Consider the following 27,460-nt stretch of genomic DNA (forward strand, 5'->3'; position numbering starts at 1 on the left):
ATATTCCAGTAACACGGTGCATATATTTTAAAAACAAACATAATGTCTAATGCAGGAACAAGCTCTCTATCTATACAATCAAAAACAGGTCCAAGAGCACTGTCTAGAGCAGAAATTCCTAAACCGTACGTTACAGACCCCATGTCACACATGTGCAAGACGTGCACCCAGTCGAGTCAGATCAAAGGTCCCTGCTGGGCCCCCTGTGAGCAGTCCCCCTGAGTTAGGGCAGAAGGGGGTCCTGGCTGAACCCGTCCTTTCAGCGTATTCTGCAAGTTCTCACATAGCAAGACTTGTGCTTGTGTTTGCTATCCACTGACCCCACAGTGGCACGTGGCGTAGCTGTAACTCCCGTCACCCTGCATTTTAGCACCCAGACTCGATTTCACCATGGCCGTGGCCTTGTACTTGCTCTCACCACACTCCGAGCAGGAGTGATTGATCAAGTGAGAAAACTCTTATACTCTTGCAGGGTGAAGAAACATGCTGCCAAGATCTTGTGTCTTCTGAAAAATGCAGTGTGAATATTCACAGATTCCAGAAAATTCCACTTAGCACGAATGTCCGTATTTTGGCTCAGCTTACCTAGGATGCTGACATGTATAAACCCCACAGGCATTTTGATGCAAAAGAGTCTATAATTTGCTAATAAAATAGACTCAACCCCACAGAGCGCCAGGGATTCTAACAGTGAATTTGTCACCCCTCTTTAAATAAATACACATATGTAAAATGTTCACTGTCATCCCTAATGAGGCTCGTTTAAAACAGGAGTTGGCAGGGCATCTTTCTGAAGAAAGCCTGCACGGTTTGGAAATCGGACAGTCCCCTGTGTCTAGAATCTGCTCTGGCCTGAATTATCTTTACTGTGGTTCAACTGTCAGTAGGGAATTGTAGCAAGTATTTCTAGCACTGGCAGGAAGTTTTTTGTCCACCTACTGAAAGATGAAACACATTCTCACACGCAGGAGACAGTCGCCCCTTCAAGCTCTTTCTTGGAACAAACAGATGGTGAGAAAAGACTGACTTATATCCAGGAATTCTCCAACTTAAAATACACCTGAATCATCTGGGGACCCTAAGACAATGTGGATTCCAAGACCCCAGCTTCCCAGATGCAGGATGTCATTCGTGGGACCCAAACCTTGCATTTTTAAACAGATTTTTTTTTAAAGCATTTTGTGGTGTATGCGAACTTGCCCAGAAAGCAGAGTTCCCACAGACGCCCTCTCCTCTGCCACCATGTTCCTTATTATTAACACTTCATATTAGTGGGGTCCGCTTGTTACAACCGATGCACCAGTTGATGGATTCTTATTAACTCCAGAGTTCTCATTAGGGTCCATTCTGGATTGTAGAGCTCTATAGGTTGACAAGCACATAATATCATGTACCCTGCATTATGGTATCACACAAGAATAGTATTAATGCCCCCCAGTGTCCCGTGTTCCCCCTAGTCATCCCTTCCCCCAAATCGGCATTTTGAACAGACATGTAAGTAATTCTCCTGCAGGCAGTCAGGAGGCTTGGATGGAGGAACTGTGAGCTATGTGGGCCTCAGTTTCCCTAAGAGTTAAAGAGTGACCACAATGTGACTACAGTATAATTGTAATTTACATTCCAAATCCTCCTAACTAGTCTTGACCCTCCATGCTAAGGGGACAGTGTCCATGTTAACGGCACCTGATCCCTGATGGCCATTCCATCTCAGGTCAAAGCTCGGTAAAAGATGTTAGAACTCCAAGCCTCTATTAAAAGTGGCAGTTAAGTCATGTCCTTGGACATACAGGCCTACAGACCCCAGAAGTGTGTGTCTGTGGAAGCCCATGCTGGGAGGGGCCGTGAGAGAACAGCAGCAGGCACGCTGAATACAGAGGATCACAGGCGATATGTGGATGGCTCACCTCAGTATGGGAGATGCCCCAATCCCATGCCCCTACCCTGAAAAGCCTTCTGCTTTGCCTAAAGAACCCCTCCTCCCAGGAACTTCTTACATACTGGAGGCATGCTGGTGAATCCCCTGGATGCTGCTCCATGTTATCATTCTTAAAATTTCTTTTTTCTTTTTTAAAGATGAGAGAGATGAGAGAGAGATAGCGAGAGAGAGAGAGAGAGAGAGAGAGATGGCGCATGCGCGTTTGCATGTGAGCAGGGGGAGGGGCAGAGGGAGAAAAACCCAAGCAGGTTCCCGGGTAGGCGCAGAGCCCAACATGGGGCTTGATCTTATGACCCTGAGATCATGACCTGAGCCGAAATTAAGAGTCAGATGCTCACCCAATTGAGCCACCTCATCATTCTTGTGATTTCTTGTGATTCTTGTGATTTCTGCTATAGCTCCCCAACCCCAAAAGTGCTCTACGATGCAACTTTTCACACTAGGTCAGAGGAATTTATGTTTGCATTCGGGATTATGTGATCCCTTCTGAAGACGACTAGAACCTCAGGGTGGAATCAGACATCCAGGGTCTCTCTCTCTTCTGGTTTCACGAGACACCCCTAGGTCATGACTACAGTCATTACCAGACGAGGGAGAGGCCAGCTGGAGCTTTGGTTCAGGTCTGTGCAAGTTTCACACTGTCTTACCTAGACTGCAGCTGGAAGCAACGTCAGGGCACACTGAGAATAATAGAGGAAGAACGAAACGAACTTGTCAATGGGAGACGGACCCCTTCTGCAGACAGATGGAGGCATGAAGGAGGCCTGGGGAACGCCACCCAATGTCCACAAACAACTTGGCTTCTGGGGGCTGCAGGAAGGACTGCCCTCGTGAGTCCTATGCAGGCTGTTGCTCTAGAGACGGCCCCCATTTTGAGGTATTGTCATGTGTAAGACACATTTATGCAACCCCTACTGTGCGGCAGGCACTGGCCTGGGTGCCAGGGATAGGAGAAGCAGACTTAGTCCTTGGCCTTGAGGGGCTGAGTGCAGACATGCAGATATTGGCATGGATTCAGCAAAGGCCAGAGCAGCAAGAGGGGCCAGAAAGATTCTTAGATCAAGAGATATTAGCGGCATCTTGAAGGATGAGAGGGTGTTTTTCCAGGCAGCCTAGAGTACAGCAAGGAAATTAGATCGTTTATAGAGACACACATGTGCAAATACAAAGGGTCTAAAAATTTTAGTACAATGAATTCACTGTGTGGCCTCAGATGTTAAAGGTCTACCAGGTAGCACTTTCATTTAAAAAAAAAAAAATCATTATTCTGGGGGTGCCTGGGTGGCTCAGTCAGTTTGGCATCCAACTATTGATTTCAGCTCAGGTCATGATCTCAGGATCCTGACAGCCCTCCATTCCACATGGAGCCTGCTTAAGATTCTCCCTCTCCCTCCACCCCTGCCCCCTCCCCCTTCTCTCTCCCCCGCTAAAAAAAGAAATCATTATTCTGGGCATTCATTCTAGATGGGATTCAGTAAATGTATTCCAATTCAAAGAAACAGATATGCAGGGCTTCTGGCCTTCAAGGGTGGGGATTAAGCCAAAACTGGGTGACCACAGGATGCTCAAATTACCTGCCACTAAATCCAGCAAGACCAGGAGACACAACAGCTGACACAGAGACACCGGGCCCCGTTCACTTTTCCATGTGTCTGCGTGCATGGGGTCACCTTCAGACATAGCACCCGGGCAGCTGGGAATCACTGCTCTCTGTGGGCCTGGGCCCATCTTGGGGACAGGGCGGGAGTCTGAAAATGTGTATTTCATGTTGCAGATTTACCATTTTAAACCGACAAATAAAAACACCCACTGTTTTTTTGTAGTCTATTCTATAAAGTCTAACAAAATCCTGGTTGGGAGGTGCCTGAGTGGCTCAGCTGGTAAAGTATCCAACTTTCAGCTTCAGCTGAAACCGCACCATGACCAGTTTCAGCTCTGGTCATGATCTCAGGGTCCTGGGATGGAGCCCCATGTTGGGCTCCGCGCTCAGCAGGGAGCCTGGTTGGTGGGAACTGTTAAGGATGCAGTGATTCTCAAAAGTCATACCTATTCTCACCCTCACCACATCCCCTTCTCAAAAATCAGAGTGTGAGGTCTTTATGTTAATCAGGAAGGGATTAAGACAAAGATTGAAGACCAGCTTTTTTTTTTCCTCCCAGAGTTCAGACTCTGGACTACCTAAGCAGCAGGCCCTCCGTATCAAGAGACTCTCCAGAAATGACAGACGGGGCATAGGCTCTATTCCTGTGGAGGGGAGAGGACTGCAGCTGGGAGTGCAGAGAGGCCCACCCCATGCCTCGGCCAGGTCAGGCTGATCTCACAGCTGCCTCTTCGGGGTCTCACAGCACTCCCAAACAGTTGTGCAGCATAATCCTGATAAAATAAGCTATGGTAGAAATCCTGAAAATCTTTTTTTTTTTTTTTTAAATATTTTATTTATTTATTTGAGAGAGAGACAGTGAGAGAGAGCATGAGTGAGGAGAAGGTCAGAGGGAGAAGCAGACTCCCCATGGAGCTGGAAGCCCGATGAGGGACTCGATCCCAGGACTCCAGGATCATGACCTGAGCTCAAGGCAGTCGCTTAGCCAACCGAGCCACCCAGACGCCCCAGAAATCCTGAAAATCTTAAAAATACAACAAAATCCTAAAATAAAAAGGCACTGCATGCAAACCAACGTCCACTGGAAAAGGAAAATCAGCCCAGGATCCAGCTGGGCACATCCCCAGCAGCACCTGAGTCCTTCTCAGGGAAACCAGAGAAAAATGCCCCTTTTCTATCAAGGCCAATAAAAGTGCATCTTGCAAGACGCACCAAGAAGTGTCTGTGGGGGGTAACATAGCACATATCCCCCCAAACAGACGATGGGCTTCTCAGTGACTAAACACTGTGCTGATTTATCCTCTGACGGGGTGTTCTCAGTCCTAGTGCCTTGCTTTACCCAGCACATTAGTGCTAAAATGAAGACCACGCCCCCTCCCTCCCACTTAGGATAAGGTCCCACCTCTCAAACTTCACCTTACATGCAACTGAACATTACACAAAATACCAAAAATATGCAGGCTCACAGGACTACAGGATATTAGATCTTTGGGGGAAGATCTAAGGATAAATGACTTGACCCAATGACATTTCTGATGCAGAACCGAGATTTACTGAGTTTAAGTGATACGCGCACGGACAGACAACTGGAGAGCAGACGCTGATGTGGTTTCATTTTCACGTGGTGTTGCGTTCAGCAAGTTCGCTGGGCTCAACAAATCTTTCATCATAAAAATAAAAGCTTGACTCCTTTATTTTACATTTCAGTGTAACTGCTTCTCCATCTCCTTGTGCTCCAGCCTCTCACCCAAGTTCAGTAAAGGTAAGATCATTGTTATTGTCACTACTATTTTAGGATATGTATTTTTGCTTCGATATCCCTAGTCCCTAGAACTGTGCCCAGAATGCCTGAGATAAGCACCTAAAAATGTTTTTGGTGGACCGAATGCAAGAATAAACAACCACCAAGAATGTGATTGCTTTTATGTCTAACACGTGTTAAACATTTGAGGAATAGAAAGAAAAATAAAACAACCTTGCATCTGTTTAGAGATAAGTCAGACACTATTAATAGTAGGCTGTATAACCCTGAAGGCTCCAAGCACGACTGCTAGGAAGATGGGGCAGAGGTAGGGGGGAAGATAATGCAAGGAGGGAGGAGTCACAGGCTCCATCCAAGGGACAGCAGGGTTGAGCAGGGGCCCCGGGGTAGGGAACACTGTTACAGCCACACTGGGTGGCATCCTGGATCCGAGCTGACTGTAGTCTTGTCCCCCATGGCTAAATTCCCCACTGTCCATGATTTTTATTTTCATTTTCTTTAAAAGATTCTCTTAATCCAGTGGAAGGTAGGAATGTACAGAGCTCTCTAAAACCTGGGAAAATTGTGTGTGTGTGTGGGGGGGGTCTCAGAGCCTAAAGCCCAGCAGGTGGCAGCACCAAAGGGGAAAGGTTTGGATTTCAGACGCTGAGAGCTCAACCCCAAACTGGCTGTGCCCTTTAGCAGCCGAATGGCCTCAAACAGGTGGCTTCTCTCATTTCTACCAGGGAAACCTGGCTTGCCCAAGACTGGACTCCCACTGGCTTCTCTGTTTCCATATCTGTAAAATGGGGATAATAACATGTTGCAGGCCCTCTAGGATTTCTCTAAGAATTCAAAGAGATAATACTTGAAAAGCGCCTGCCTGTGTGGAAAGCCCTCTACAAACACTGGCTCCCATGAGTACTATTGATAATCACTGTTACTATTAATAGCAGTGCTGCTGTTACCACTTTCTTCCTTTCTACTTCCTTACCACACCCATCGCAAAGCATATACAGCAGGTCTGCAAGAAGAAGTTAAGAAATGTGGGAATGAAATGACAGAATCCCTCTGCAAAAGGACCTCCTGGTCTAGGAAACAGTTGTACACACAAAGCGAAGGGACTGAGAGGAAGGTCTCACCTTCCTGGGAGGTACTACCAGGTGCTAGGGTGGCCAGAGAAGGCCACCTAGCTTCCGCTTAGGTCCTTAATGGACTATGGCAGGTGGGTGGGAACAGAGGTGGAGGAACCTGTAGAGAGAATGAATACATGCAAAGGCACAGAGGTACAAGACCTGCTGCCCACTTCAAGGAAAATGCCAGTGGTCCACAGTCAGGACTAGCATGCAAGTTAGGGGGAGGGGCGGGCAGTGAGGGGAAGGAGGAGATGATGGGAAATGAGGCAGGGCAAGCGGATCACTCATCAGCTGCCCAAATGTAGAGAAGGGCCTACTCTGTGCCATGCCCTGTGCTAGTCACAAGAGATACATAGTAAAGCAGAAAGGTCTGGGTTTCTGCAAAGCTTACAGTCAAGTTGGGGACCATGGAGGGCCCTGAATACCATGCTGGGCACCAGAGGGGGTAAGGAGCAGACCGCACCTTCCAGAGAGGACCATAGCAACATCTCCCATCCCACAGGTTCTTCTTCAAGGTGACCTTGTCACCTTCCCACTGAGAGATGACATCTATGTTTCCCTTCCCTCCTCTTGAATCTGGAGGGCTAGGACTGTTTACAGTCCGTACAATACAGTACAGTGGAAGTGACTCCCTAGTGGAGAGCCTAAGAGGTGGTGAGGCTTGGCTTTGCTTCACTCTAACACTTGCCCCAGGAGCCCTAGGCATCCAGGGTCAAAAGTCTGCCAATCATGTTATGAGGAAGCTAAGACACATGGAGAGGCCATGTTGGTCCTAACCCTCAAGTCATCCCAGGGAACAAGCTTTGGGACGGCACAGGTCCCGTGCTGAAACTGGCTCCAGCCCCGGAGGTGCCCCAGCTGAGGCTACAGACACGGCGGAGCAGAGACAGGCCGCCTCCACTGGACCCTGCCCCAATTCCTGATGCAGAGACTCCATGAGCATAATAAAATAGTGGATTCTAGCAGCTAGACTTCGGAGGCATTTGTCTTAAGCCACCGAGTCTCCCCCACAGGCATCGTGCAGCCATTGAGGCATTCTACGCAGGTGGCAATGTGGTCAGATACATGTTCTAGAAAGATTTTTCTCATGCAAGTGTAGCACGGATGTGTCAGATGGGCCCTGAGGTCAGAGGTAAGGAAAGTGACGAAGGGATGCTTGAGGGAAATGGGAGCCATGAGGCCAGTGAGAGTCAGGGCCCGAGATCCTGCAGAGAGAATCCACTGCCCTCAGCCACTCGCGTTCCTGGAACGAGGAACTGAAAACTCAGAGATTCTTTCTGGGTTCTGGCTGTGGAAGGGAAGGGATGTGGGAACACAGGAGGAGAAATAGGGGCAGGGGAAAAAGAGGAGGTAGATGTCCGACCGGTTTACACGGCTCCAGTGAAAAGCCCGGAACACCATAGCTGCCCTCTTGCTTTGCAGTCGGGCAACATGCTTCTGAGTCTGGGCTCCCGAATTCTGTGACCTTGGGTGTGTTACCGAAGCCCTTTAAGGTCCCACCTCCTGATAGCAGGGATGGGGAAGAAGAGCACATGGACCAAAGTGAAGGTAAAATGAGATAATGACTAGAAAATGCTGCACACAGTGCCCGGCATTCGGAAATTCTGTGTAAGTGCTAGCGGCTCTTCTTATCACCATGATCCTGATTATTTTTTCTAGAAGATTTTATTTATTTGAGAGAGAGAGAGAGAGAGAGAGAGAGACAGCACACGCACATGAGCAAGGGGAGAGTGAAAGACAGAGGGAGAGGGAGAAGCAGGCTCCAAACTGACCAGAGAGCCTGACATGGGGTTTGATCCCAAGACCCCAGAATCATGACCTGAGCTGGAGGCAGACGCCTAACTGACTGAGCCACCCAGGCGCCCCGCAGTGATCATGATTAATAACTGTGATGTACACTGGGTCAGAGGCTAGACAGGCTCTTTGTACCCTAGAGGGCCCGCCTGCAAGACACTGAAGGGAAGTTCTTCCAAGGAACCTCGCACACATCTCCGGCAAACAGTTTGTTCAACAGTTGGCATCAACGTCTAAAATAGCTACACAGCCTGCAAAGGAGGAAGGCCGGTATGTGAGCTGTCCCCCCATCTTCGTCTCCCTTCCTCTCTCCCAAATCAGTGTTTGAGTGCTTTTAATGAACAACGCTCACAGAGTAAGGCAAAGGTCCCTCGATTCGTAAAGCTCTCTACCTTGCCGCACATGATTCTGAGGTCTCCGAGTGGCATGGAGTATGTAGCTGTGTTTTGTTTGGGTTCGCAGTGGGTGGGGGGGCCACAGGAGGAGAATCCTTGGAGGAATTCAGGTATCACACTGGCAAAGTCTGGAAACAGTGGGTAAGTAAAATGACCGCTTGGGTGAGCTCTAACAGCAGGAAGCCTTAGGATGGCAAGGTGCTTTGGGAAATCATTGTGCAAAACGGACTCCGGCTCTGCACCTTCCCACCTCTCACCACCTCCTTAGCTCTCCCTTTCCAGTGCTCACAGAACCAGGTTCGACCCTATTCACTTTCTGCATTGGTACCGGGGAATTGTTGACACAGTGTTTTCAATGCTTTTGGGGGGGGGGACTGTGACACTGAATACAAATGAAACCCAGTAATAATGCTTTGGAGGCAAAGAAAGTTATCTGCCTTCGCCCCTCCCCCAGCCAGCTCCGCACTTGCCAAGTATCTGCAAGTCCCCATGCAACTCAGCCCTCTGAGCCTGACCCTCCTGAACCCCACCTTTCGTCTCTCTTTCTCGCTCCCTGACGTGGCACAGGGCAGGTGCTTGGGGCTTCTGATGCCCAGAGAGTTCCCACGTTTCTTATTCACTCTTGCTTTCCGTCTGTTCAGAGCATGGGATCTAGTGACAGCGAAAAGCCATACTATAGAGTTCTTGCAACACAGGCTTTGAATTCAGATCGATCAATCACTTGGTTCCAGGAGTGACTACCCAGGTGATCCATTCAAGCCACTTAAACTCTCTGAGCTTGGTCTCCCTCACTGTTAAAAGAAGATGGAAAACAGCCTCTCTCTCAAAGCACTGATGTGAAGAGTAAGGGAGACAACGCACGGAAGGAGCTCAGCACAGTGCCCGGCACAGGAAAGATTGGCTGGTGCAGTCTGGCTGTCGTGGATTTCTGCACCACGGCTACAGGGCTGCCAGACAGACCTGAACTAGTGGTCACTGTGCGGTGACTTCTCCTGCCTGCCCCCTTCTCTGCAGGGCCACCGCCACATTTACTCTGTCCCATGTTTCTGACAACTTGAGTTGATTCTACCCTTTAAACTTTATTGTTCAAGTCTGTGAGGTTTCTTATTTCATTTTCTTTTTAAAAAGATTTTATTTATTTATTTGATAGAGAGAGATCACAAGTACGTGGAGAGGCAGGCAGAGAGAGAGGAGGAAGCAGGCTCCCCGTGGAGCAGAGAGTCCAATGCAGGGCTCGATCCCAGGACGCTGGGATCATGACCTGAGCCGAAGGCAGAGGCTTTAACCCACTGAACCACCCACGTGCCCCGAGGTTCCTTATTTCAAAACAGATGACTAGGCAGTTCCGAGCTTCAAGATCTGGGAACTGGGATCTGGACCATGGGTCGTGGCAGAGAACCATAGATACCCTTTTCCCATTTGTCCCAAGATCGAGAAATGAACACAGGCTTGATTTATAGCCCAGAGAAGACTCTGGAGACAGACTTGAGCCTCTCCTTAGACTTGGAATCTTATTCCACTCTGGGGTCTCAACAATCATCAGCCCTCCGGCCCAGAAGTGTCCACGCCTCACCCCGCAGTTGCTGCAGGATTAAGAGAAAAGGTCAAACCCTCCATTTCTCAGGGAGGTTTCTCATCAGGACCCTGGGGATTCTAGAAGGGATGCATGGTTTCTTCCAAGGCATGCACAGACCCTTGATTTGTGGTCACACCCCAGGCAGGACGCATTCGCCTTGAGTCTTGACAGATGTTTCTAGCAGCTGATGTGTTGCTCTTTCTCTCTGGGTCCCAGGTAGCTGCCGCCTGCCCCCAGATGACTCACTCCCATTGACCCTACAAGGCCTGCTTGCAGACGGTGATGGTTAATTTATACATGAACCTGGCTGGGCCATGATTCCAGATACTGGGGCAAACACTAGACTAGACGTTGCCGTGAAGGTACTTTTTAGCGGAGGAAGACATGGAAACCAGGCGACATCCAGGAAAGCAGATGGTCTCCATAATACCAGTGTGCCTCATCCAAGCAGTTCAAAGAAGAGAAATAAAGGCTGATATTCCCCAAGGAGGAGGAAGTTCTGCCTCCAGAATGCCTTTGGACTTGAACCGCCACATCAACTTTTCTTCTGGAGAACATTAACACACAAACAGATCAACTCTGACACAGCGAGCAAAAGCGTGATCACCACACTCAAGCGCAAGAAACGGCAGGAGATCGTCTTCGTGAATATTCTCAGTAGGGGAGAAAAACAGAAACCGAGTAAGGCAAATAAACGCAGCGAGTCTGAGAAAGCTCAAGGGAACGCCCATCCCATGTGTCAGATACTTTACACACACTCTCACTCTCTTTCCTTCTCACTACGCACCTAAAAAGTAGGCTACCATCTAACAGACGGGAAGCGGCTCAGAAAAGGAAACAATTTCCCTGAGGTCACACAGATGGCAAGCAAAGGGTAAGAGGTCAGGTCCTCTGAGTCCAAAGACCGAACTTGCTTCCATCATACCATGACTCCAGAGCAGCAAGAGAAGATCATGAATTCCCAACAAAATGTCAGTTTCTTATCTTGATCTGAGTAAAGGCACATATGCACCCCCCCCCTACCTTTTTTGCTGAGCTTTCAACATGGGCTTTACTGTCTCAGGGCCAAAATACTCCCAACCTCTCATCCAAATGTTTCTTTTCATAGTCACCTCAACTCGAACTTCGTCTTCTCCAACCTCACCATCATAAATCTATTGGGCCACTCTGTCGCTGCTGACCCTTGAAAACCAACTGGGAAGGGTATTTTCAGTGATCTATATGCTTTAAGATAAAAAAATAAACATGGACTGGGTTTTCTAGATGAGAGCTACGCAAAAGCCTAACGGGAAAACAAAGGGACCTTCGGGTCTAGCTGTGACTCCTGGCTGCTCTCCATTCAAGGTGCATTAGGGCCCTGCAGACCAGAGCATGTCAGCAAAGAGGAGGGGGTCCCCCAAGGATACAGTCCCGAATATGCAACTATTGTACAGCAACAAAGACGCCAAAGTCACACTGAAATTCCAGCACACAAAGGGAAAGAAACGATAAGCTATCAGGCCCTCTTTTCCATCTCGTCCATGGCCTTAAAACAATTAAGTAACAAGAGCCTCTTGGGTCTTCTTTTTCCTTAATAATGAAATGAAAATACCATATAAAGCCCACGTTTAGGGGATACGTAAGACTCAACAATTCGGAAAGCGTGCCCTCCATGTTACCTGTATTCCCTGGCACCCCCCTGAGAGCTACAGAGTTGAAATACATTTTTCTTGTATGTGTGAGTGCCCCTCGGTGAATGTGAGCTCATGGGTCCCACGTTTATCCCTAGAAGGACCTACAAGGATCAAAAGTGGGTCCCCCCAAATACACAGTACCTAACTGTCCAGCCCTGAAAACCAATCTTGCTGGTCTACCCCAGAGCACAGCCTGGAAAGGAGGAGGCACTTGTTCAATATTTGTCAACTTGTGAAAAATACGGAGCACTCTCCATAGCACTGATTAATGGGCGGCAGTGGAGGTTCCCTTGGTTAAACACGTGGGGGCTGCTCTGAGTAATCCCTGAATGCTGGCGGGTGTTTTGTGGACACTGCTTACGGACGAAGAGCCTTGGGAAGGGCAGGACGTCTGTTCCGACAAGACAGCGGACAGTCCAGACGTGGGAAGGAGAGGAAGGAGTGCCTCGCTCGGCCTGATTCACCCAGCAGGTGCTCTAACCCGGCCGCTGCTTGTCGGCTGGAGTGTTTAGGGGTATCCACATTCCCCACGTGAATGTCGATGACGGTCTGGCCCCAAACCCCGTGCACTGTGAGAAGTCTCCCTGAGGTCTGAGGATGCGTAAAGGTGGAGGAGAATGAAACGCTGCGACTGCTTCTGCCCTGTGCCAGGCGCTGAACTAGGTGTTATATGTACATCATATCCCACCGAACCTGAGCAACAGCACCACCACTAAGAGGACGATCCAGAAGGATCCACGATGCCCAGACATCCTCCCAGCATTCTTTATGCATTACCTCATTCAGTCCACTGGCAGCTCTGGGCATGCGGATTCTCATTTGCAGATGAGAAACCTGAGAAACCTGACTTGCCAGAAAGATTAAGTGAGAACATAAAAGACCCCTATGGGGCCTGTTCTATTCTCAGATCCGACTTGAGACCCCACAATTTGCTTCTCAGTGCTAACCCTGATTACTACTTGCCTTGGGTTAGAATTAAGTGTTGACCAACAGGGGACTCTCCCCTACTAGGCCCTGAGCTATTTCAGGGCAAGGACTGGAAGGCTTTGGGGCTGGCATTTTCCTAGAGCCCCTAGAGGTCCATTCTGTAGGCTACCACATACTCTGCTTAAACACTCAGCCAGCCCTGCTTTGGAGCTGGTTTGGAGGCTGACACCTTGTGAGGGCCCTGGGTGGGTGCCCACACGTGAGGGGGAAATCTGGGATGGAGGGTGTTGAAGTCAAACATCAACTCTTTCCCAGCCACTTCCGGCATGGGAGCAAACATGGAAGTTGTCCTGGTGCCTCCATGGCAGGCTGAGTTCAACGGGAAGTCTCTCTGACCCTTGTGCATGTCTGTTCCCCCAGCCTTGGCCTCACTTGTATATTTAGGTACGTGTGGACTCTCGCAGCTTCTGACTGGAGCACCCCCCACCCCCTCACCCCCCCTCCTGCCTTCCATCTCCAACCCATCATAAAAACATACCCACGCCCATATGTCGTCATGCCCTTGCTCTTGACCTTGGTCTGGCTGCTTGTTTATCCTTCAAGGCCCAGCTCACATGTCGTGAAGGTGCTGTAGCTGGCGGACACTGCGGTTGTGGACAACCTCTGGGTGCTCTGCTGGTGCCTCATCTCAGTGAAGCCAAACGACAGCGCTGGGGTAGGGGCTTGGGGAACCCAACTAGCCGCTCACAGACACACATCGAAGCATGGTGAAGCCAGCCTCGGACTCCAGGCGGGACTCCACAGCCCACACTCTGCCCGCTGCCCCTACCTCATGGGCCACTCAGCATTTCCATGAGTGGTCCCCACAGAACCCCCTGCTTCCTCCTTCCCCACCTCTCTCCAGGGCTCTCCACTGAACAGCCTCTGCCCTGCCCTGTGCCAGGAGCTCCCCTCCCTCATGGGAGGGTCTAGGGGACAGGGGCTTGTTCATTTCTCTTGACCTCCGTGCCTTTAGCATAGTCTCTAATACAGAACAAATTTAATAAACACATTCACATGGAATTTCACTGCCTTTTACCCAGCGCCTCCGCAGAAGGCAGGCCAGTGGGGGGCTTTCCAGTTTCTAGTTCCCCAAGAGCCCATGCTTTGGGAAACTCTGGGGCCCGTGCTGGTACGCGTGGGAGAGCAGGTGGTCAGAGCCCCTCCAAGGACCCTTCCAGGAGGCCTGAGGTATGGCTTTCTTCTCCCATAGAACCCATTTTGTTCCCTTTTCCCTCTCCTTCCCTGGAGGATGCTGGAGGGAAGGGGGTGAGGGGGGACGTAGGAAGGGATTTAAATCCCAAAGCAAGCTAGGAAAGTCTCAAGAAGTCAGGGCCTGGTTTCCTGAGAAGACAAGACACCCCCTTTCCCCTCTCTTCCCCATCAATTCCCAGGTCAACATTGGCTATTAGTTATGAGTGGTGGTCTAGGCTGCTGATGCTGCAGCTGGACCACATGTCCTTGCATGGAGCTGTCCCCAGTAAATCTTTCTTTAATCCTGGCCTCTGCCTGCTCCCTCTTTCGTCACCCACAGTGGCTGGAGTAGGCTCGGGAATGCTGGGGAATTTCTCCACTTCCAGCCTGTTGTCAGCTCCACGGTCCTCTCTTTGATAAAACTGCCTACCAGCTGCTGATAAGGGCTGACGGATTTCCCACACTCAGTAAATCAAGGGGGTCGATGGCGCACGGAAGGGCACGGCGGATGGCTCCCCGGCGATCAGGGACAGCTGACAAGGGTAGCCAGAGCCATCAATCCGTCAAACAGCCCCCGTCAGGTGACCTCACAACCACCTGGGGAAAGCTGTCACTGGTTGGGTAACACTTGGGGAAATTAATCCTGCACGCACCCCAGACCCCCGCCACACTCTGTGCTCGCTTACTCGAAAGCTTCTTAGGAAAACAGGGGTCACTAGACTTGCCTGGGATATTTAACACCAGGGAAAGTATCAGACAGGGAAAAGTATTACGGTTTCTGTGAATTCGTATACCATTAAGACCTGTCAGTGAGGAAGTGCTGAGGGAAGCAGAGAGGAATGGAAAAACCCTACACTGGGACCTGGCCCAGCTCCGTCAACAGCCCACTGAGCTCCTCTGGGCTTGTGGCTTCATGCTGGAGCTCCACTGAAGGTTTAAGAGTGTGTGTGTGTGTGTGTGTGTATGTGTGTGTGCGTGCACGTGTGTGTATGCACACGTGGGGATGCGTGCACAGTAAGTGGTCAGCAGTGCACTGGGAACAAGTGACTTGCCCAGGGCCTTAAAGATTGGTCTGCCTACAGAGCTGAGTCTTCACATTTCCAAGGCAGTGTGACCCTTCTGACATCAGCAGGACCTGCCCAGTGGCTGACCTGCAACCTGGTCTTCCCAAGGCTTTTAAGAGCCCTCTGAAGCAAGATCCTAGCAGAGGAAACAACCTGGAGAAACACGAGCCCATCCTTTTCACATCCCAGAGGTGCTTGCCATGCCTGGCCATGACCCAGGACCTCTGAGGACAGCGTCACCTAAAATCGTTTATCTTGGCCCCAGGACGCATTTTGGCTATAAGGAGTATTTTGGCTTCCTCTCCTACCAGTTTGCCAGGAACAACAGCCCAGCAAGGTCACTTCAGGTCTGGCCTGGAAAGACCATGAGAAACATTTACCAGATAAGAAAGAGCCTTTCATGCTATTGGTGCTGCTTTTTTGGCCCATGGTGCTGTCTGCTGTGATCGACACTGACCTGGTGAGAAACAACCTACACATCTGTCCGTGATGGTCCATGAGGGAGGAAGAGAAGAACAGCGTGCCTCCATCTCCACGGCCCCCCTGGCCCATGGCCCTCATGTTTGGGTGGCCTCCCTTTTCCTGTACTATTACTGCCCAGTTCACTATTGTGGGTAAGTCAAGTTCTGAGGAAAGAATCACCATCTCTGCTTGGATGGAATCACATAAAACTTCTGGGAGGAGGTGACCTGGGAGCAACGATGGAGAAAGCCATCTAAGCACAGGTGTTGCACATACAAATGAATCACCCATTACAGCTGAAATGCTTGTCTCCCTAACACCACTCACCCCCTACCCCCCCGCCAATTCATATGTTTGTATGTGGTTTACATGTTGAATGACCTCTGGGAGACAAGTGGGTTTAATGAGGTCATGAAAGGTTGGGGTCCCCATGATGGGACTAGTGTCCTCAGAAGAAGAGGGAGACACACCCAAGCCTCTTCTGTCTGCCATGTGAGGACACAGCAAGCCAGGAAGAGGGCACTCACCAGAACCCAACCAGGCTGGTTCTGATCTTGGACTTTCAGCCACCCGAACAGTGAGAAATAAATGTCTGGTGTATAAGTCCCCCTGTCTATAGTAATTTGCTAGAGCAGCCTGAGCTAAGACATGCTCTAATGGATTTATGGAGCTACAAGTAATTCGGCAGGGGTGGGTTCCTCTGATTCTGAAGAACCGAGTCCCCCAGCAGGCACCAGGCACCTTACACTATCTGTTGATGGAGAAATCTCTGACACCTAATGGGGAAGACCACAGCCATTGCGAGGCCAGCTCTGAAGACCATCTAGCTCACAACCCTGCTTTCTCTCCCCCACCACACTATTGGTCAAGCCACATTTGAAAGACAAGCCAACTGCTCATTTGCCCCTTCCTCTGCCCTGAGTCCTACACCAATAGAAGACAGAATTGAAAGCAATCAAAACCACAACGTCACAGCCTACATTGGCCACTAGATGGAGCTATGCATCGCACCAAAAAGACACCAGAGGTGAAGCTGATTTTCTCCCAAGTTCTGTAGATAGAATCCTTGAGATTCACAGCTGGAGACAGCAAGTTATATAAGTCCAAGGTCCTGAGAGGGTGGGCATGGAGAACAGACCATGCACAAATAATCATTCAATACCTACTTATAGTCTCTGAGTTTAGAAAAATAATGGGCACGGTCTGCCTACTGGGAACCCCACCTTTGATGGGAGACCGAGAGACAGACAGGCGCACAAACACAGAGTACGTGATGGTTCTTGAGCATCCTGGTCTCTGCCAAGCACTTTTCAAGTTCTATCGCTAGGTCCCAAAGGTTAACGACTAGTCTCAGTTCATTTGGCAGAGCCAGGATTCACTCTCAACTCTGTTTGCTCTCCTCGACACCAGCCAGCCCCTCTCAAACACTTCCCACACAAAGTGAGAAGTTCACGTAAGGCTGGGTGAGAACCAAGGCCACCAGAAACACACGTATAGAGGTAACTCAGGCCGGGGACTTCATGACAGCATCACAGAGGAAGATTTCTTTAATTACTATTATTTTTTTTTTTTAGGAGGTGTCTATTTTTTAGGATAAGTCAGATGGGTTTGAGGCAAAAGGAATGCCATGGAGAAAGAGCCACATCCTGAAGCACCAAGCTTTACATATGTAGGACACAGCTTTGGGTACTGAATGTCAGGTAGCCCAGGGCAGTGGGAAGTGTGGGACATGTTGGGGGGATGTGGCCAGGGCTGAGTCAGGGAGGACAATGGATGAAAAGACCATAAAGAGCCTCCCACGTACAGTTGAGATCTGTTCCCACAAAACATGGGAAGCCATCAAAGGTTCTTGGAAAAATTTCTACTGTTACATTTAAATGATCTTCCCCCCCCCCCCCCGGGAAGGGGTGTATACTTTGGAACATGATACAACTCAGTGCCTCCTCTGAAAAGAAAAAAAAAAATCATCTTTCCAAACATATGGATGTTAAGTCTGTCCCTTTAATTTTATTCTATACCATATGGCACTTTGAATTTTTAGAAGATCAGTAAGCAGATTGACTTCACAGATCAAAACTTAGCAGGAGACATCTTTGTCTGTTATTTTCATTTCTTTTCTATTAAGTACAGCCAAAGTCCAATTTATTGATCTAATAAAAGAAAGTGGCCAGGTCCGGCAACAACATGGAAAGGACTTAGACACGCCGAGTACATACTAAGTGCAATGGAAGAGTTAGATAAATACACACTTTGAAAGACAAGAGGCATTTGCTATTAGGTTCTTAGCAAAACTCAGTGGAAATAGAGTCATTTCAGCCACACCTTAGGGAGAACTGAGTGATGCACACAGGTGCCCGTGCACATGCAGCCAGTGGAGACAATGAACTAGAGACAGCAAAAAACAGCTGCTATATACCAAGCTGGGGTAGTGTGTCATTTAAAAAAACAAAACAAAACACAAGTTCATAGGTTTTCAGAAACCAGAAATTAATGTCAGGCATTCTAAATAAACTCACTGTAAACTTTCACAAAAACTTTCCTTAAAGAGTTCCCAAAGGGATTTATATGCTACTCATACATCAAGGCTGCTCCTACTAGCCAAATAAGCATCTGAATGAAAACTTTCATCATCTCACTGTTTCCAAGTGTCTGGATGTTTGAGGTTGATAAGACCTTGTCTGAAGCTCTGTGTCTTCATCAGATATTTGCCATTAATCAGATATGACTTCAAAGAGAAGTATCTAATTGTAGAAAGTTGAAGACCATTTTAAATGCAGTGCTGTGAGGCTTAGGGGAGGAAAGTGACCGACCTAACGTCACAGAGCTTGCAAGGGGTAGAGGAAGGCTCCAGCACAGAAGGACATCTCAATCTTTTCTTTCCACCACATCAACCACTTCAGCGAAATGACTTCCTTAGCAGAGCATAAAGCCCAGAATAAGAGTCCAGACCTTCGATACCTACACGTTGTCTACATGTGTAGAAGAGTGGAGTACAAAGGACAGTAAAGCTGAACTCAGCATAGGAAGGTGCACTGGTAACAAGGTTTCAAAGCAGAAACTCACACACATTTCCATAAAGTGTTATCCTACTTAACTCGTGTTTCAGAGTGTTACAACTAAAAGGAGCATTTGATGCCATTTCCGCTCCCACCTCCACATTTGGAAGGTAAAGCTCTCCACTAAAGAAAAGCCAGACCAAAGTTCTCCAGTTTCAATCACTGGGTGGTTTGCTTACATTTCCGTGATTTTATCTACACTTGCTCTGAACGTATCTGACTTGCTCAAAGTCTAGGGTTTCCCGAAGCAGGAGCTGAAATGTAAACACTTGTGCTGTTTCACAGGGATAAAAGTTATGGCTGAAGAGCTAAAACAAAACGAAACAAAACAAAACAGGGAATGTCTCTCTGAGACATTACTAATGTCACTAAATGGATCAGGGGATGGTGTTTTTCAATGTCTCCACCTTGTGGAAATGGTCAATACTGCATCACGATCAGACACTGACCAACTGTTGAGGATGAAGACTGACGCGACAGTAAAATTAACTATTATAGGATAGCAAAAACAAGAAGAAGGAGGAGGAGGAGGAGGAAGGAAAATCTCAAAGTAACTAAAAAATATTTCAGTAGCATATTACAGTGGGAATTGATGGTGATAATCTTGAGGCATGTTGGATACCAGAAGTCTTATTAAATAATAATAAAAAGGTTAAAGTATATGCAGTTTAATCTTAGTAATAGGTGTGTCTATTTTTTGTGCCATGGAAAACCAGCAACACAAAATGATGCTCTTAGTTATCCAGATCATTTCCAATCCATTAGTGTTGTCAGCCATTCCAGAAAGCAGAAATTTGTTACAAAGGGTTGGATGGTTCTTATCTTCCAAGGTTTCACTCACCCAGACAGTTCTAAAAGTGACAGGCAGAAAGAAAGCCAAGGAACCTCTGTAGCAAAGGTTTTCATTGAGTAAAAGAACATGCCTACTCAGACAGATAAACTTAAGCAAAAGTAGTTTTGAAATAAACTCCAGCAGTTGCGCTATTTTAATGTAGCAATAAAATATTGGGCAAATGGTGTACTAACAGCCTCTAGCTTTGAAGCCACAGACTCTGGGCTCTGCCTCCTAATCACTTTGGGACCTTGGGCAAGTTATTGAACCTTCCAGAGGCTCAGTTTACTCATCCATAGAATGGGAATTATGATATCGCCTGCTTGCTATGAGAACAGAACAAGATAATGTATGTAAAGCCCTGGCCCAGGGCTCGGCACACAATGGGAGCATTAGCTATTATCAAGCTTATGAAAGTACGGACTCACCCTTGGGGGTCCTGATTACTCTGTTCATGGAAAGGAGCAGTATGATTCTTCTTCCTGATTTCTATTATCTGCAATTTTTTTGACTGCTAGAATGGGAGAGGAGGAAAAGACGGTGGAGAACTTCTGTACAAGTGAGGCTAACACATGGAGAAATCCCAGGCAAGTGAAATAAACAGAGGCACCTTCTGTTTACACAGCAGTCTGGAAGTGGAGCTAATGTCAGGCGTCTACGCCTCGTGCCACCCTTGGCCATGATGCGGCTCAGACACCAACCCACCACTCCCCCGAACTTCACGTGTGAACAGATGGATCACAGGGAGGCTGGGTTTGCTCCTTCATCTATCGAAACACATATTCATTCATTCAGCACAATTTCTAAGCCCCTGCATGTACAGGGCACTGGGCATAAGGTGGCCAATGAGCCAGCCGATGCCCCGGCTTTGTGGTGCTTACTGTGTGGAAAGCACGAGGAGCCGAAAGACAATAAAACATAAACACATCAACAGGATAACTTCAAATAGTGATAAGCTTTCAAAGGAGCATAAGATGATGATGGAGAGGACGAGGGCAAGGGGTAGGCCACGTAACTCCTTCAAGGTGAATGGTCAAGCATGGCACCCCCAAAGAGAGGCCAGCGGGGCAAGGAGGAAGAACCAGACTTGCCGAGACCAAAGATAGGGGTGCGGAAGTGAGGCCGACAGTGCACAGTCCGGGAGGCAGTGGCGAGCTTAATGAGACCGGAGAGAAGGGGCAGCCACAGCAGAGGAAGCAAGGCAGGTGGAGAGTGGGGAGCTCTGAGGGGAAGGTGAGGGCCACATCCCATAGGGCCAGGGAGGCCAGGCTGAAGAGTCTGGTTTCCATCTTAACTACAAGGCTTGGTTTCAAGGATCAATACAGTAGGTTTGGGGTTTTTTTGTTTTTTCATCTTAAGATTTTATTTATTTATTTGACGGAGAGAGCGAGAGAGCACCAGCAGGGGGAGCAGCCGAGGGAGAGGGAGAAGCCAGGAACCCGAGGCGGGGTTACTCACATCAGCTCGAGGGGGGATTCCCACTGAGCAGGGAACCCAATGTGGGCCTTGATCCCAGGACTCTGGGAACATGACCTGAGCCGAAGGCAGACGCTTAACCATCGGAGCCACCCAGGCACCCAAGCACAATATGTTTGTTACCGACCATCGCTCTGGTTACTGCTGGAGCCTTGCTAGACCCCCCAGCAAGTTACTGGCGAAGCCTAGACAGCAGCCCACATCTGGTGACTCTCAGCCCAGGAGGTTCCCCTCCAACCATACAGCCTTTGACGGAGCAGAAAGCAAAGTAGACAGTTTGATCTCCTTCGGAGAACTTAAACAAAGCCCAGCAAAAGAGAAACAGGCTGTCAAGCCACCTCCCACTCTGGGAAAAGAGAGAGAAGCCCAAGGTACTCACCCGCTCGTGATGTCATCCGTCCGGATGTTCTTGCTCAGAACATCGCCGTCACTCATGTAGCCGGGGGCGTCCATGCTGATGCCTTCCAGGTCCATCTCGTCTCCTGCCTTGTCTGAGACGTCCACGTGGCACACGCTGCTTCCCCTGGAGGCCAGCTGCCTCCTCAGGGGGGCAGAGTACACGTAGCGGCCCGACTCGGTGTTGATGAAGCGGCTGGCATTGGCTCGAGGTGGGTACCCATTGCCCATAGAGGGGGCGTCTCCTGCTTGGAGCCGAGGGCTGGCCTGGCCAAGTCTCCAGGACAGGGGAGTGGGTCTGCTGGTCAAGCTGAGGATACTGCGCCCGCTTATCTCTGTGGTGACGTTGGTGTCAAATGTGGTCTCCAATGTGCTGAAAACATCAAACCAGCCTTGGCTTAGACAGACCCTCATGTGCTTAGTATCCTTTTGCAGTTTATATGTTCTTTACATTTTTTTGAGAACTGTGAAATATTTCCTATATACCAAATAGGATCAAATAACAGCCACAGATATACCGCGCAGCGTGTTTCCTTTGTGAGAAATGAAAAGACGGAGCTGTACATCCGTAGGACACTCTGAAAAGCCCAGCAGAGACCTTCCCCCTAAACCATGGTCTAAGATAACCACTACCAACTCCTTTCGTTAAATGATCTGAACTATTGGAATCTCCCTTCCAACCTGAGAGAGTAAAGAGAAAATGCCGAAACAGTAACGAGGGGTTGTAACATACCCATGGGCCCACCCCTTCTTGCAGACTGTGTCACAGCTCCCCTTTCGACCCTTTCCACTCTGGAGTTCCCAATGTCACCCGTCACATGCTCAGCTCCCATGGACCAAGCAGGTGGGGAGAGCCCTGATTTTCTAGCTCTAAGCTCCCTTTCCCCAACACTTTTGCTTCTCCCACATTTTCTCCAAAAGGACAACTAAACTTTGGAAGGAAAAGGCTGGAAGAGTAGGATACACCCAGGCTTGAGGTCCATAATAAATTAAGTCACAAGGACCTGACTTTGTCAGGAGACTGGGCTCATCCCTGGCCATTGATAAGTCTCCTGTGTCCACACTTGTAGCCCTGTAGCTCTTGTGGTCCAAGCAAGCTGGTCAGTACCTCTGTGGAGGACCCTGGGGTCTTCTGCCTGAGCAGAGAGTGTCTTTCCTGCAGAAAAGCCATCAAAGGTCTCCCTGCTGTCATCATGACCATCCTAGGTCACGCCAAGAAAGCCATCCAACAGTCACCCCCTCCCCCCCACCCAGCAAGTCAGTTTTGGTGATCAGGGTGGAAAGAGGATCTTTCATTCTTGATTACAAAGTCTCAGGGCCTACTGGTTGGCTCCACACCATCACATAGCTGAAGGTTTGGTGGGGGGCACCCCACCATCACCCCCTAAGCTGACTGTCCTCTGGAAGAACCAGTTTGGTGCCTCAGCTGTTTTACTGTTTCCCTCTGATTTGAGAAACAGCCTTACTATCCTCACACTGGGGTAAGGTTCAGGCCCCTATCTTATTTAAGAGAGAACTCCCAGTGTTTCACCTCTGGGGAAGCCCTGCTGTCTCCTTGCTCTATCCATTGATCAAAGAGACCGAAACTGGAGAGCAGGAGACTCCTCGGGAGTCCACGGGGGTAAGCAAGACTTTGCCTTCATTATTAAAGCCCAGCACAAACCGTAAAACTTGATTCTGCCAAAATCCACCAAGGGGTGTCTGAGGGCTGCATCCTCTTCAACTTCTTCCTCAACACTGAAAACAACCTGATGAGTGTTTCCAATGGAATCCTAGATTTCATCCAACTAAATCATAGTTTAAACGTGATCCCAAGTTTTTATAAATATTTCCTTACGTGTCTCCTATGCGGGCATGACTAACAACATTACAGAGTGTTGTGTATCAGAAGACTGGGTAGGAATTCAAGCTATGCACTTTATCACACAGGTCAAATATAGTTCACCTGCTCCTTTTCACAGCACAGTACAGGCTTGGAAAAGGCAAGGAAAGTGAAACCTAATGGAACTGGTCCACCGTGCTCTCTGTCGCATAGATCTAGCACCATCTGCTTGGGGGAGCGACCAGCCTACCCTCATTTTCACTCCTTCCAGCTCTCTTCTGCACATTGCCTGGCATTCCCTGTGAGTTCTAGCACCTTGGGGGATCAAAGTTATTTATTCCATTACTAGCTAAGGCGCTTTGCCAATGGCACGAACACACAGAGGAGAAGCTGCGTGGAAATCAAGCTGCCTGCAAGTCTGTGAAGGAATTCACAGGGCAGACGCCTACCTGTGTGTGACCTGAGTCCCCCGTAAACTAGACATGGTCTCCTCCAAATTCTGCCGCAGGTCGGCGATGTTCTTCACGGTCCGCAGTCGCCGGGCCTCGGGGTCTTCCCCTGGAACGATGGTGGTTAAGACGTTTAGTTCTCTGCTCAATCGTGAGCGCCACGAAACACGCCACGTTCCACGCTCACCGGGGGACGCTTAAGGATCTGAGAACACGTGGATGGATGGACGCCCAAAGGAAGCGGTTAAAATCCAAGGAGAGAAGTCTTTCTTTCCCCTCCAGGTCCCTCCTGAGAAAGGTGAAGTCTAGCTTGTAGGAGAAGCGAGGCACCCAGTCTGAGGGGTCAATACGTTTTCAAACGGTCTCCAATAAAGACACACACAAGTTAGGTCTGAGCACCCCCCACGACGCATCTTCTGCCGACGCAAAAGCGGGTGAGGCATTTTATCTTCTTTTTTTTTTTTTTTTTTTTTTAAAGATTTTATTTATTTATTTGACAGAGGGAAATCACAAGTAGATAGAGAGGCAGGCAGAGAGAGAGAGGGAAGCAGGCTCCCTGCTGAGCAGAGAGCCCGATGCGGGACTCGATCCCAGGACCCTGAGATCATGACCTGAGCCGAAGGCAGCGGCTTAACCCACTGAGCCACCCAGGCGCCCGAGGCATTTTATCTTCTTACCCACTGGCGATAACGTGCTGCTCTCTACCAGCCCTACTTCGTCAATGGAACTGGCACAGTGGCTAAAAGATCTTCACTTATTAATCACAAATACTCCTACAGAGAGAGGTCTGCCTCTTTCTGTGAGATTTACTATGTCTCAAATTCTGGTTCCTCTAACTCACTGGCTGTGGGACTCGGGGGAAGGTGCTGACCCTCTCTAGTTTTCCGATTCCAGAGGATTGCAATGAGGATGGTAACAGTCATGACCTCGTAGGACGGCGGTAGGGAATTAAACGGGCTGGGGTCTGGAGATCCCTGAGCGTAGAGCCCAGCTCAAGCACTGACCCATGCCCGCTGGTGCTGCAGAGTGGGAAACCATCAAGAGGACCGAGGGCTTCTCTTCGGGTCACAAGAGACTTCCATTCTCGGGGCAAGAATTTCTGGAGGACACCAGGCCAGGTAGAGGTCAAGCTGGGTCAAATGTACCAGGAGACAAAGGCCATACAGAAGCTGGAAAACCACCACGAGCCCTCAAGAGTAGCCTTGCTCTGGGTTCTCTGGCTATTCTGCTTTGTTTGGGCGGAGAGGGTGCAGAGGAGACGGGAATCACCCCAAGAATGATGAAAAGGAACAAGGGTCCTTTCCTCAGAGTCATTCCAGGGAGGGCTGAGAAGACCACAGAACCACCATCGAGACTCTTGAAAAGCCTGTGACTCTCTCAGTCAAAAGGGTTGAGCAACCTTATTAAAGAAATCTCCGCACAGAACACAGGGCACACGGGCAGCAGTGAGGAAGGTTTACACGAGACGCCGAGGAGAACTCCCAGAGGTCGCCATTAATAAGGCAACAGGCCGCTAAGAAATGGTACAGCATCGACTTTCTTTCTGAGACAAAACAGCCTCCATAGGTCGTTCTTGACACGGTGATGCCTGGAGGTTGGCAGATGGACCGAATGATAGATGTGTGATTTTATGGGGGAAACTGGCTCTAGCCAACTCTCTTGTCCTTGAAAATGCCAAGTGTTTTCAATTTTCTCCCCCTTTTGAACCAAGAGAAAGTTGGAAGGCATTTTTCTCTTATCTGAAAAGTGGTCCAGCTTGCATCTCCCACCCAATTCTTTCAAAGTACATCTATGGATGTGTTTTGAAAGAAAAGCAGTGATGAATGTTTGCTTACCTCCCCTGAGAGGCACTGGAAGACAGTAACTGCATCTTTCTCCTGGGGCCATCAGGTAAATATCTTTAGTTTGGCCACATTCTATCTATGTGAGAAGGCCAAAAAGGTACTGACCCTTTGGACAGGTCTAGGCCCTGCAGTACACATTTATCAAAGCTAAGTCTAGGCACACATCTTCAAATTAATTAATTAATCACATATCAAATTATAATAATTATACTTATTTCTCCAAGTCTCTCCTAATTGACATGTTTGTCTGGTAACTCTCCTTTAGAAATTCAAAGATCTTCGACTTGGGAAGGTAACTCACCCCTTACTCTTAGTGACCGTCACACAAATCTATGGATGCCTGAGACCTATTTATTATCCAGAAATGCTTGGTCAGTGTAGGGTTGAAGAAGAAGTGCAGACTATCTGCACTTTGGCAGATAAAGACTTGAATCTTGTCAGTGCTGCACTTGACTTCGAGTAAGTCACTGATTTTTCCGAATGCCATCTGTAAAATGGGGATGAAAACCTTCCCCGAAAGGGTCAGTCTGAGGATTAAATGAAGATGCATATGATATGCCTGGCCCAAGAGAAGGGCATGTTGGATTTGGGCTTCATTCTTTTCCCTGGGTGGGGTGTGTGTGTGGGGGGGGGGTCTTCTGGGAAATGTCTGCTCCCCTCAGAGCTCTACACATACCAGATTCCAAGAGCAATGCAGAAAGGCAAGCCAGGAACCCACCTGCCTTGATTTTAGGTGATCACACTCTAAATTGCCAATTCTGCCCAACGGATGATGTAAGAATCCCCTACCAACTCACTGCCTGAACAAAATAAGAACCCAACCATGCTCCCATGGGAAGAGAGGCTCCTTCTACTCATACACAGAAATGTTAAGCTATTCCACGCTCCTTGCAGCTCTGCTGAATTTGCAAGGTCAGCCTTCCTTAGGCCACTGGTTGTGATGGAGAGAACACCACATTCTGATCACATAGAGCCAAGTTGGGGGGATGTCAGGGTGCTACAAGAGGAACATGGAAGGGATTCAGGATTTTTACTTGGAGGAAGGAGCCTTAAGGAAGAACCTGTTGTATGACAGAGAATGAAAATTATCTGTGGGCTACAGGAGATGGATTATATCCAGTGATCAGAAACGAAAGAATAAAGAATTCTGTTATTAGTTAGAGTCAACACCAAAAATGGAAGGGCTGCCTTATGAAGGAATAACTTCCTGTCCCAAATACCCAAGCAGAGACGGAAAGACATTTCATCAGTGATGGGCAGAAGGGATTCATGGATCAGATAATAAACAGGTGTGCGTGTTCCCTTCTAACCTTACCACCCAAGATGCAGGTCTCAGATGTAATTTTTAAAAAATATATTTAAATTTTTTTTTAAGATTTTATTTATTCATTTGACAGAGAGAGGGGGATCACAAGTAAGCAGAACAGCAGGCAGAGAGAGAGGGGGAAGCAGGCTCTCTGCTGAGCAGAGAGCCCGATGCAGGTCTCGATCCCAGGCCCTTGAGATCATGACCTGAGCCAAAGGCAGAGGCTTAACCCACTAAGCCACCCAGGAGCCCCCTCAGGTGTAATGTTATGCAAATGACAAAGCACCATGGGAAAATCCACCTGATCCCCCTTCCCTGCCAAAGGAGGGGAAGAACAAACCAATTGGTCAAATCATCTCCTAAATGTCCCTTTCTTTTTCTTTTTTCTTTTTCTTCTTATTTTTTTGAAAGAGTGAGTGAGCGTGGAGCCCAATGCAGAACTTGATCGATCTCATGACCCTGAGATCACAACATGAGCCCACATCAAGAGTCAGGCACTCAAGTGAGAGAGCCACCCAGGTTCCCCCTAAAAATGTATTTCTTTTCTTTTATTTTTAAAGATTTTTATTTATTTATTTGAGAGAGAGATAGTGAGAGAGAGCATAAGCGAGGAAAAGGTCAGAGAGAGAAGCAGACTCCCCATGGAGCTGGGAGCCCGATGTGGGACTCGATCCTGGGACTCTGGGATCATGACCTGAGCCGAAGGCAGTCGTCCAACCAACTGAGCCACCCAGGCATCCCT

The 27,460-nt window shown here is 48.6% G+C and overlaps 1 protein-coding gene across 12 annotated transcripts in view; it reads right to left on the minus strand.

Annotated features, from left to right (window-relative positions):
- Positions 1–27,460, minus strand: part of NAV2 (neuron navigator 2) — a 397,156-nt gene that overhangs the window by 134,508 nt on the left and 235,188 nt on the right. For all 12 annotated transcript variants that reach the window (XM_045066131.1, XM_004752128.3, XM_045066132.1 and 9 more), the window contains 2 exons: positions 23,569–23,677; positions 21,281–21,670 (listed from right to left, as the gene is read on the minus strand). In XM_045066131.1, coding sequence (XP_044922066.1) covers positions 21,281–21,670; positions 23,569–23,677 — 499 coding nt within the window. The remainder of the gene's footprint in view (positions 1–21,280; positions 21,671–23,568; positions 23,678–27,460) is intronic.

This window comes from Mustela putorius, unplaced genomic scaffold (assembly GCF_011764305.1).
Source record: "Mustela putorius furo isolate JIRA1106 unplaced genomic scaffold, ASM1176430v1.1 tig00003859_pilon_pilon_pilon, whole genome shotgun sequence".
In the NCBI taxonomy this organism is placed as follows: domain Eukaryota; kingdom Metazoa; phylum Chordata; class Mammalia; order Carnivora; family Mustelidae; genus Mustela; species Mustela putorius.